Here is a 12,518-nt window from a genome sequence, read left to right on the forward strand (position 1 = left end):
CTCACACACACAAGTAGGTCAGACTTAGTCTAGGTCAGACAACGTTGGGGAGACATATCAGTTGGAACAGTACACAGAGTCGTCCGTTAGATACGCGCCACAAGACTATCGTTGCGCTGTCTACGTTACTCCAGGGAGGTCGTCTGAACATTACTCATCTGAACGTTACTCATCTGAACTTTACGAAACCATTGGTGAACGGTACCTTGAAGATGGCAGTAAGACTGGCGTTACCGTCCCTTTTAAAAAAAGGAGAAAGACACCACAAAAACATACACATGCGTACACGCAAGCACGTGCGCGCGCACACAGTGATTTTGGGGACACTCCCTTTCTCAAAAGACTCACAAATCCCGGTACATTATGGACCAGATAAAAACATCTGAGTTTGATCCCACCCACCCAGTCAGATGACTGGGGCTTAGTCTCTCGTATACACCGTGAAGTAAATATAACAGAAAACCCACGCAAGTCTATAAAATGTGGCCCGTCTCCATTTCCTTAGCTTCAGGTCTGAAAATGAAGAAGTCACAGGGCTCCGTTTCATCTGTAGTATTACGTTTTTTCTGGGTTTTTTTCCGTAAAATATGATCATTTCAGAGACTAGTTGTTTGTTTACCTGGGGTCGTCCCGGTCCGCTCCGTGATACCCAACAATGACACTCCGTTCCAGGCCAGCTGCGGGAGAGTGGGCATGGAGTTCACGTGTTGGTTTTAGTCAAATGACCAGTAGTCATATGGTGATGTATATAACACCTGGACAGTTAAATAATCACCAGTATAAGGATAATATGTATACCTTAATTTATATATCTATTAAACCATTTGGATGCACTATTCAACGCTCATTATGAGACAGGTGTTAGATTTTGAGTGTACGTGTGTAAACGATGTCTCCGGTTAGGCTGAGCTTATGAGTGAGATTTAAAATCAGTGAGTGGTTGAATAATCACATTTCAGTGTACAGATGAACCAAAGGAAAGATCCCTTATCAAATCTAAGAGTTCGTTTTTGATAAGAAGGGTTTCAGGTACTTGGCTCTGCGTGTTGTTGAGCGAGCGAGTGACTGAGTGCCATTATCACTGGTAGGGACACCTTCACACATTGTACCCATGTGGGGGAACCAAACCCGGATCTTGGCGTCACGTTTGGGCGTTTTGACTACTAGGCTAACCCTATTGAATGAGATTGTGGGTGTTATGTTACGCCGCATTCGCAACAACAACGGTTGTCACTTTGCCCTGTAAACAGAACAGACATTGTTTTTCCTTGACATAGAACAATGTTACTGTCGCTCAGTGCAACTGAATTACAGAAGGCTTCGTTAGATTTCTCCTGCTCTGACGTGTTTAAATTAATTTTGACGTAAATTTAAATTGTCAGCTATATCAGTCCTGTAGGGGCGAGGTTGTCCAGGCGTCATTCAGGGAGAGCCTACCAGATCAAACATAGTGAACTGTGATATACGACATTTCAAACTTTACAAGAGATTTACAATCTGATAAATGAGCGGAAACTAAGCGCTCGACGTCATGTAGCACGGGTACCGCAACAGTAGCCAAACCACAAACAGTGCCCGGCTTGTCCTGTCACCCTAATAATTAAGGCTTGTTTAACGTCTCCGTGAAACTGTCAAATAAACAGACTTATCTGTGGTCATACATCAGCACTACCCCCGCCCAACATTACACTGTATCTAGCGAGCAGATGTCACTGGTGCCTCACAATCATCCACCCACTCACGCCCAGTGCAGTCGAAAGACCCGATATTTATACCCCAGCCTGCAGCCACCCTGACAGACAACGCCTTCACCATGGACGTCCGGTCTGGAGCTCTGCTGGTATTACTTCTCGCCGTGGTCGCTGGGCAGACCGTCGACCTCACTGTGTTGCCGGGGTCGAAGGGAAAAGACGTCGTGGAGACAGTTGTGGACAGGATCCGCAGTAACTGCATCTTTCCCGAGGACAGGCTCTTCCTCCGGCGTCTGGCGTATGTAGAGTCCAAAGATGGCCAAGACCCCAAGACCTACAGGAAAGACTTCCATGGGGGAATCTGGCAGGTGCGTGCATCACAATAAGTGAATTGTCATCTCCGTTATATAGAGTCGTTATTTAAAATGAAACTGCTCTTGTGCACGTGTTTGAACACTGTATACGTTGCGTGTCAGTGCAGTGTCGATCTATTTGATGGACATATCGATGGACATGAAACATGGCTTTCCTTGACCATCTCCGCAATGGTCCTACCACGATGACCCTACCCGATCCCTTCGGCTGGGCTGGTGACAGTCTGGGAGATCCAGGATTCAAACACACGGTAACCACGGTAACCGGGATCTGTATTGCAGACTGGTATATATGGATTTGCTTGAATACACATACACAAACGTATGTACAATGTTTTATGCGTGTACGCAATATAGAGACACACATAGCTATACGTGTATGGAGACAAACAGACCGAATCACGGATGTCCTCTTGCACTCATCTTTCAACAGCTCATTGTCCACTTTAACGTCCCCCTTCACCCCACACTCACACGGCCATTCACACACTCATTCAAGTCTTAACCCTCTAGGTTGACGAGGCCAAGTTTAACGCCACAAGACGCTGCCCGTTCATCGTGTTCGAGGAATGCTCGCTGATCGAGTCGTCCTTCAACATCACATGGCAGAACACCGAATGGCAGGACCTGAGAAAGCCTCTGTACTCTGGCCTGGCTGCTTCTCTCTACATGCTCATCAGGCTGGGCTTCATCAACACCATGCCTGGTGACTTGGTGGGACAGGCCGACACTTGGTCACATTATTACCACCTTGGCAGCCCCGATTCCGACTTCATCAGTGCCGCCAACGTCGTCAAGGACGGTATGGAAGCTGTAGGCCTTACACAGTACCTGGTCTAAAATCTGAAACTAAACAAGAAAGTTTTCTTTGTGAGCATTATTAAGTGATGGTGGTAGGCCTTTACCCAGGTTTGAGTGGTGTAGACCTTGACAGGTGAAGCTCCATTTATGGTTGTAGAGAATAGGCCTGTCGGTGATGAAGGTTAGGCTCTCTCTCTATGATTGGGGTGAGTGGGCCTTAGTCGGTGATGGAAGTTAGGCTGTCTCTCATAGGTTGAGATCGGTAGAATTTATCATGCCTTAGTCAACGATGGCTGTTGACATTTAACTAGTTCATCTAAGACTATCATTTCCTTAACATCTGTTTTACTATACCGGCGTATGTACTAGATGATAGCGATAGAGTCTGTTCCCTACTGATTCTCTTCTTCGTGTTCTGCAGATTGTAAAGGGCAGCTGGACTTGGCGTTTATCATCGACAGCAGTGGCAGCATCTACTTCACCGACTACATCACTATGCTCATGTTCATACAGAACATCACCAGGGCTCTCGACTTCGGTCCAGATGCCACCCGCTTCGCTGCCGTCGTCTATGGGACTCTGTCGCAGGTGTCCTTCTACTTCGACACGTATTCCAACAAGTCTCAAGTCGTCGATGCCATCGTGCGTATCAAGAAAGATGACGGCGGCACGCACACATTTGATGCCATTGATCTGGCCAGTAGGTTCATGAAGGCTTGTCATGTTGTCATAGTATAATGTGTTGGACAATAGAGCAATACGGGTATCTGTGTGTGAATCCCAACTTCCATGTGTCTCCATATAGAAAAGACATTTAAAAAAATATTACAGCAATATCACGACTGGTGGAGACTCATGTTTCCGACGTGACGCTTTAACCACTGGACTAATCCACCGCTCCCAGAGCAACATAGCAACAGACAGGAACACGAGCCTGAATATGTCAGAACAACTCCTCGTGAACTCGTAGCGAAGTTGAGTAGTATAGTTTGGGCCCCTGGACTGTAGGGTAGCCTGTTTTATAGCGTTGGTTCGTCTTGTCGGACTCAGGTTCGATTCCCAATGTAGGTAATGTCTGAAGCTCATTTCTGGTGTTCCCAAACGTGAAAATGCTGGAATGTCCCTCACTCACTCACTCACTCCGAAGGCAAGGGTTCGATTACTGACGTTGGTGCATCGAGGTTACACACGCTTTAGAGTGACACGCTTGAGAAAAGCGAAATGTGCCCCTCGCTCACCAATCGTAACCTCTTGACCACACCTTGCTTCACCAGTTGACATGTCTTCTGTTACAGCTGAAGAAGTGTTCAACCCTACACACGGGGCGAGGCCAGGGGTACCAAAGGTGGCCATCTTGTTGACTGACGGGGCGTCTAATAACCTCAACTTCACCGTTGCAGCTGCAGAGAGGGCAAAAAGCAAGGGCATCACATTCTTCACTGTCGGTACGTTCCACTACATAACAGTGATGGACTTGTCAAGGAACGTCTTACTTGACAATGGCGTCACAAAACAAACCTTGACTTGACCTCACAACAAGCTGACACTGATATCCGTGTAACCACGCCCACTGTCTCTTTCTGAGCATTCATCAGATGCTGATTTACTGTGCCCTCAACAACACATTTTGTGTAAACAATGAGAGATGCTGATTTACTTTGTCCGCGCCCACGTTCACTGTCCAGTACCAGAAATGTTGATCATTCTCTGTCCTCGCCCACGGTCAGTGTCCATTGCCAGAGACTCTGATATCCTGTGTCCCCTCCCACGTTCAGTATCCAGAACCAGAGATGCTGATTTACCAAGTCCCCGACCACTGTATCTGCAGGTATTGGCTCCATCAATCGACAGGAACTGCAGGCTGTAGCCTCGGACCCCAACTGCACACATGTGTTCGTCCTGGACAACTTCTCAGAGATAGACAGTCTCCTCAATGAGATGAGGAAAGGTTCTTGTTCAGGTAAAAAACTGACGGGTAGTATTTAACACAACTGAAATGTTCAGCTTCGGTAGCATATAAATCATGTGAATAATATAAACAGCGCTAGCAAGCAGGAAAACTTCACGGCTCTATATTGAGTCGTCCTAAGTACAAAGCGTTTGACAGACTTAGTTTGAGGTGAATATTTCAGCCCCCATCGTGTATAGCAACATCACCATGAACGCCAATTCAACGATCGTCAAGGAACTGATGCCCAATGTTACCGAGAAGACCACAATCAAGATTGATCAGGAGTGGCACTTTGAGACCGGAAGGGGAGATGTTGTGGTAGGTACTTGTGTTTGTGTAACGGGGGTAGCTGGTTGAGGGTGGTTTCTGCTGTGGGATGTCTTAGTTTATGGGTCAGAGTGGTGTTCGAAAAGGGCAGACGTCTTAGAAGGTACACACGACGTTTAAACCAAGAACTGTCTTGGGTGGTGTACGTTTTTGAAGTCGGAAAGGGACGTTTTGTCACTTGAAATTTAGGAAGATGTACCAGTTGGCAGGCTGATAATATCATGATTATAATTACTTAGTTCGAGCAAATATTCTGAAACCAATATTTCCACGGCCCTTTCTTAAGTTCTGGCAGTGGATCACTATTTTGTATGCAATTGGGAAGGTCATGTGCAACGCCAGATTATTGGTGTACACCTGGAGTGAGTGAGTATGGTTGTAGGCAACTTTAGCAATATTCTGGGAATATCAAGGGGATACCGGAGTTGGGCTTCACACACGTGGGCAATGAAACCCAAGTGTTCAGCAAAACCTTTACTATGCTACCTCAGCGTCCCGACCCGATGGCAACTAGAGATGTAATTTCTGAGGAGTGTTTCTTGATCATTTAGTTGGCATAAATTATACCCCAGGGGAAATGGTTATACCCTTATTTTCACATTGTTACTCACGCCCTTGTCCTTGACCTTCACAGAAGGCTGAAGTGACGTGTGGTGTCCTGGACATCTACACATCATCAGAGACACCCAATCCAGGCCCAGCTTTCTTTGACCAAAAGTTCTCTGCGACCGACGGCCAGCCGGCCATCATCTCCCTGGCCGGCTCTCATGACGGCAGACCCTTATATGTCACCGTCATCGGCACCAAACTTCCGGACTCTGCCTCGGGGCTCCTGAAATGCCAGGACGCCAAGTACTCAGTGTCTGTGGACAAGAAGCAAGGTAATCCGGTATACTCCCTGGCGGCTGTAATTGTGTGAATGGTTGGCTGCATTATGTGTCAAGTCTCTCGATTCACAACATCAATATTTGCTTATCATGTATGTTGTCGCTACTATATGAAGACCTCTCTCCGAGGTGGCACTTTGCTTTGTGGACAGTAACGGACTCCTAGTCAGTTGTTTACACAGGGCTTACATTGGTTGTGAAACTGGTAATTGTGTCTTGTGTGTTGCAGACATCCAGATACTGTGCCAGGAAAACGGTGTCTTAAGAAACTGCACGAAACAGGACTACATCCATGCAGAGGTGAAGACACTCATTTGTGACGATAGTACGTATCAATATGCTATGTGTGACTCATCTGTGACAACAGTACACAGATATCGGAGATGCGAGACTTGAAAATCGTCAGTTGATGTGATCAATATCGCATGTCAGCGCAGATCCATATGTATCGCATGTCTGAACAGGTTCATATGTATCGCATGTCTCAGCAGGTCCATATGTATCGCAGTTTTGAGTAAGTCCATATGTATCGCATGTCTGAACAGGTCCATATGTATCGCATGTCTGAGCAGGTCAATATGTATCGCATGTCTCAGCCGGTCCATATATGTAGCACATGCCTGAGCAGGTCCATATGTATGGCATGTCTGAGCATGTCCATATATATCTGATGTCTCAGCAGGTCCATATGTATGGCATGTCTGAGCATGTCCACATATATCTGATGTCTGAGCAGGTCCATATGTATCACATGTCTCAGCAGGTCCATATGTACCTCATGTCTGAGCAGGTCCACGTGTGTCTCATGTCTCAGCAAGTCCATATGTATCATATATCTGAGCAAGTCCATATGTATCGCATGGTCATTGACTGTTGACGATGGATTGCCCTCCACGTATCGGACGGCGCCATGCCTACTTATTTCAAAAGACGATACTTGTTCTGTTAGAGAGACGCAAATAATGAGAATGACAAGTCCTTGTGGATGATAAAGTTGTACAATAGCCATGTTTCGGCATATGCTTATACCGTTTTCAAGCATGGGGGGGGGGTGGGGTGGGGGGGTTGGATACACATACATACTGCCAAGTTAAAATTGCTCCTGACTGCACCTAATAAGATCGCAGTTGTCTCCCTTTTCTCTAACTGCTATGTGATCATTTCAGATACCTGGGGCGACCTCGCCAACCCCTGCACCCCCGACAGCATTACCAAAGGTGTGTTCGTCCACCCTCACCCCTATGACTCCAGTATGTTCATCAAATGCGACCTGACCGGAAAGATGTATGTCACCATGTGCCCCGACCACGACATCTTCAACAAGGTGAACAACGTGATGTCCACGTTTTCGACAGGGTTAGGGATAGGGTTAGGATTAGAATTAGAGTTAGGGTAGGGTAGTTTAGGGTAGGGGTAGGGGTAGGGGTAGGGGTAGGGCGGGATAGAGGTGAGGTGAGGTGAGGTGAGGTGAGGTGAGGTGAGGTGAGGTGAGGTGGCATAAAAGCTAATAGGTAGTGTATATATGGGTGGATTCAAGGAAGATAGTGTGGGTTTTGGTGGGTTCAATTATGACAGTGTATGTCTGGGTGGATTCTGGGTAGGTAGTGCATCTCTGGATGGATTCAGGAATGGTAGTGTATGTGTAGGTGGAGTAAGGGATAATAGTGTATCTTTGGGTGGATTCAGGTACGTAGCGTATATCTTGGTGGATGTAAGGAAGGTAGTATATGTCTGGGTGAATTCAGTGATGGTAGTGTATGTCTGAGTGGATTCAGGAAGGTAGTGCATGTCTTGTGGATTTATTTAGGTAGTTTATATGTGAGTGGATTCAAAGATGGTAGTGTAAATCCGGGTGGTTTCAAAGCTGGTAGTGTATATCTAGTTGGAATGGTAGTGTATATTTGGATGGATTCAGGAATGGTACACAGTTTCTGGATTCAGGAATGGTAGTATATTTTTGGGTAGAGTCAGGGATGGTAGTGCATGTCTTACCTATGCAGTTAGGTAGTTTATATCTGGGTGAATTCAAGGTTGGTATGTCTTAGTGCATTAGGGTAGGTAGTGTATGCCTTGGTGCATTAGGGTAGGTAGTGTAGGTCTGGGTGGACTCAGGGTAGGTAATAAATGAAAGTTATCTCTGTTCTAGGAAACTATGTCGTGTGGATTTGCGAGCGTTTCCGTTCCAAGTGGGGGCACCCTCCTCCCGTCTAACATCCAGAATCCTTGCACGCCCCAGATGATACAGAAGGACGAATACTTCTTCCCCTACCCCCAGGACAAACACAAGTTCATCCACTGTGATGTATGGGGAGGTGCCTGGGTACAACATTGTGACACCAGCTTCCTCTGGAACGACATCGCGAAGACGTGCGTGGCAGACTTCTTTCATGAGTTTGACCCGTCTACACCCCAGCCCGTCACTATCCACAACCCATGTGTGGCGGGATCTGCTATCTTGTTTTACCCCCATCCAGACCAGTCCAAGTTTATACATTGTGACGTGGCAGGCAACTACTGGGTACAGTCGTGTCCTCTGGGCATGCGCTATGAGCCCACTGCCTACGTGTGTGTTACGTAAAGGTGGCGATTTAACCATCAGATATATCGTCACGTCAATAGATGGAAAATCCCTGATTTCGTGTCAATGTCAGTTTATTGCATGCTGTATGAATCACCAACATCGTGATGTACCTGAATAATAAACGTGTTGATAACGTCACGTTCCATTTGGAAAACGATTTTTAAACAATCCTTAAGTGTTGTTATGTTCGTGTCAGCGGTACTGTGGTAAAGGTAATGCAAAATAGGAAGCCAGTGGCTATGTCAACTAAATCCGTGATAATATTCACCAAACAACAACATATATCAGGCTTCTAGAAATGGCACAGGCTGCACAAAAAAAGTATACGTTGGTCTACAATCTTCAAACAACGTCACATTACAAATGCTTCTTTAAATGGTGTTAACACGCTTCCAGAAATGATCACATGCTATTAACGCTGAATGAACACCTTTGACCTGAAAGGCGTCTGTAGAGAGCAGCTGTCACAATACTATGTATGGGATCTTTTGCACAGAAGCAGATCCCAAAATTGTCCCAAAATATATCACACTTTCGCAGAACACAGTTTCTGTGTTAGCTGTACATATGAACACCTGTTACACGTTACAGACAGTCTAAAACATACTGAACGGCAAGAGAAACGTCACCCTACCAAACATTGTGACAGATATGTGAATGAATGAATGAATATCTTTATTTCCTCCAGACTGCAGTCCGAAGATCATTACAAACATATACATAAAATATTGACAGCAACATTACCACAGCAATATATCTACAATACATTCATATAGTCATACATAACTATATCATCTGCACAAACAAAAGAGAAGTTTGGAGAGGGAAGCAAGGAATATAAGTATTTACAGAAGAAGAAAATCATGCATCTCCATGACATTTCATCAATATCATTAGTTATTGGTAGTTCACCCCCCCAGAAAGCAGTGACAGCATTTCATCTTCAGATAGTAATTCTATTTGTACATAAACATCCACATCAAAGAGATCTATGAGATTTGAAAAGAAGTTATTTCTGTTGTCCATATTGTGTTCACAGTGCAGAATTATATGGCAGTCATAATCATTACAATATCTTTTCAGAGTTCGAAGTATTTTGAATGAGCTCAAGGAACACCTTTGACCTGAAAGGCGTCTGTAGAGAGCAACTGTCACAATACTGTCATGTATGGGATCTTTTGTACAGAAGCAGGTTAGTCATTGTCCCAATGACCCGTGAAGGTCCCAGGGTAGAATAGGCCTTCACAACCCATGCTTGCCATAAAAGGCGACTGTGCTTGTCGTAAGAGGCGTACAACGGGATTGGGTCGTCAGGCTCGCTGACTTGGTTGACACATGTCATCGGTTCCCAATTGCGCAGATCGATGCTCATGTTGTTGATCACTGGATTGTCTTGTCCAGACTGGATTATTTACAGACGGCCACCATTTAGCTGGAATATTGCTGCGTCTGGGGTAAAACTAAGCTCACTCACTCATTGTCCCAAAATATATCACACTTCCGCAGAACACAGTTTCTGTTAGCTGTACATAAGAACACATGTTACAGGTTACGGACAGTCTAAAAAATACTGAACGGCAAGAGAAACGTCACCATACCAAACATTGTGACAGATATGTTTCATCTTAATGTTTAGTATTTTTTCACTTTTTAAATATTAGTTAGACTTAGTTAATGTTCAGGAAAATTTGGTTTCAGGTTCTGTATTTGATGCAAAAAACACATGTCGTCAAAACGCAGTTACTAAACTTATGATGGAACGAGATTTCGTGATTATTTCATAAATATGACAATGCACGTGCATCCCGAGGTGTCATCCCTATAAGAAGAGGGACCGAACATGCATCGAATCATTCACTGTCGACAGTAGCGACATGCCACGATTATCAAGGGAACAAAGGAACAGATCTAGGAAGACTGAATGCTGGCCATACTGCAAGACATGTTGCAAATCATCTTTCTGTTCATGTTCGAACAATATGCTGCAGCAACGAGTCCAAGCCACCAGAAGCACGGAGTGCACGGACTACCATTGGTAATCACCAGAGACCAATCAGTGCCGATACAGTGCTCAGGCGTTTGAGGCAGAGGAACGTTAGTTGTTGCATGCCTTACCGGGGGTCCGGTCGTCATTAGTCGACATTGTCGTGCTCGTCTCCAGTGGGCCACACATCATCGGAATTGGTGTCACCGGGACTTGTGAACTTTCTCCAGCGAAAGCTGGTATTGCGTCATGATGAGTGATAGCAGAGTGAGAGCCTTGCGACGACGAAGGGAGCGTTTTGCAAATGATTGTTTCCGGGGTGATCCCAGCATAGCGGTGTGGGTGCAATTGCTCTTCATCACAAGCTAGGCCCTCTATTGTTCCAGAATATTGGTCCTGGTAGAAGAAATGGCGTAACATCTGCCCGCTACACTGATCAAGCGCTGAGACCCTTCGTCATGCCACATTTTGTTCATCATGGAAACCACATCTTCCAGCAGGATAAGGTACGTGCCCATACTGCGAGAACAACTACAGACTTTCTCCGTCAACACGGCATACAACTCTTCAATGGCCTGTCCTCTGTCCAGACTTAAACCCGATAGAACAATTGTGGGACGAGATTCAGAGGAGGCTCAATGATGTGCGACCAAGTCCAAAAACTTCGGCCTAACTCTCTCATTCGTAACAGCGAGACTGGGAACAAGCTCCTTTGGTCTTCATCAATCTTCTTATCAACTCCATGTACAGACGATGCCAGCTTTTGTCAATACTCAAGGAGACCATACACGTTACTAACTCTCGGATCGCACTGTCGCGCCACCTGTTGACTTTTTTACTTGTAATTGTTTGAAATTCGTTTTTAGGTAATAATCAGTCGTGATGATTTTTAAATCTATCTGACAATTATTGTGTTATTTGCATGAGTTTGAATTGAACTGATTACCGATTTCAAAAAGGGATTGCCGTTTCTTTTGCGGTTCAGTGTACTTATATGTTCATGAGAAAAAATGTCTGTATATAATTGAAGAATGTTGCATATCCTTTACATGAAACTGATATCTCCATACGTCTAAGATTAAATACCCACCAGCTAAAGTGAAGCTCTGTAGGCAATACTCATAAGTAATGACATGAGAAAATCATATTACCAAAACGTAGAATAATTTCTATAAAAGCTGGTCCAAGACCAGGAAGGTTATGGCCTCTATATTTTGGGATGGCCAAAACTTCATCCACACTGATGAACGAATCAGAAAAAAGCTTGCATTATTTGCCGAGCTGCTATCAAACGGTCTTCATATTTTACCCGTCGTCATCCTTGGTTACCTGGGACACAGACAATGGTATTACGATGTGCGTCGGGGACATGCGATACCGGGGAACGTTACAGACAATGGTATTACGATGTGCGTCGGGGACATGCGATCCTGGGGAACGTTACAGACAATGGTATTACGATGTGCGTCGGGGACATGCGATACCGGGGAACGTTACAGACAATGGTATTACGATGTGCGTCGGGGACATGCGATACCGGGGAACGTTACCCCTACTCAGCAGTATTCTGGCTATACGGGGTTAGTCTGTAAAGCATGGTGTCTGAACCTGACAATCCAGTGATCAATGGCGTGGGCATCCATCTACGAAGTTGGGATACGATGACATGTCGAGAAAGTCTTTGACCACATAGCAAAGTGGAGAGTATTGAAACGGTTTCAGGCCCTGCACTGGTAAGGAGCACTCTCACCAAATTCAGTCAAACTTGTTGCCAGGGAAACGCAAAAAAATATCTATTCAGAAATCCAAAACTAGCAAAATACACAGGTTTACAACTAGACCGATCTATATGAAAAGTTTGGTGAAGTAATGTTTTTAATGTCCTGGTGAGGAGAGACAAATGTGCAAGGGCTGACAGATGT

At 45.2% G+C, this 12,518-nt stretch overlaps 1 protein-coding gene across 1 annotated transcript; it reads left to right on the plus strand.

The window, feature by feature from the left end:
* The first annotated feature begins 1,752 nt into the window (after window positions 1-1,752).
* On the plus strand, window positions 1,753-8,750 carry LOC137277678 (uncharacterized). The gene is made up of 10 exons (XM_067809587.1): window positions 1,753-2,059; window positions 2,579-2,867; window positions 3,288-3,566; window positions 4,162-4,311; window positions 4,695-4,826; window positions 4,999-5,135; window positions 5,779-6,025; window positions 6,261-6,356; window positions 7,198-7,355; window positions 8,178-8,750. The coding sequence occupies exons 1-10, from the start codon at window positions 1,814-1,816 to the stop codon at window positions 8,607-8,609; spliced, it is 2,166 nt and encodes a 721-aa protein (XP_067665688.1). The 5' UTR covers window positions 1,753-1,813; the 3' UTR covers window positions 8,610-8,750.
* The last annotated feature ends 3,768 nt before the right edge of the window (window positions 8,751-12,518 follow it).

Source organism: Haliotis asinina, chromosome 1, assembly GCF_037392515.1.
Source record: "Haliotis asinina isolate JCU_RB_2024 chromosome 1, JCU_Hal_asi_v2, whole genome shotgun sequence".
In the NCBI taxonomy this organism is placed as follows: Eukaryota; Metazoa; Mollusca; class Gastropoda; order Lepetellida; family Haliotidae; genus Haliotis; species Haliotis asinina.

Coding starts and splice junctions, on each gene's coding strand:
- LOC137277678 (XM_067809587.1), top strand. CDS start 1,814: ATGGACGTCCGGTCTGGAGCTCTGCTGGTATTACTTCTCGCCGTGGTC. Junction 3,567..4,161: donor TGATGCCATTGATCTGGCCA/GTAGGTTCATGA, acceptor CTTCTGTTACAG/CTGAAGAAGTGTTCAACCCT. Junction 7,356..8,177: donor ACCACGACATCTTCAACAAG/GTGAACAACGTG, acceptor TCTCTGTTCTAG/GAAACTATGTCGTGTGGATT.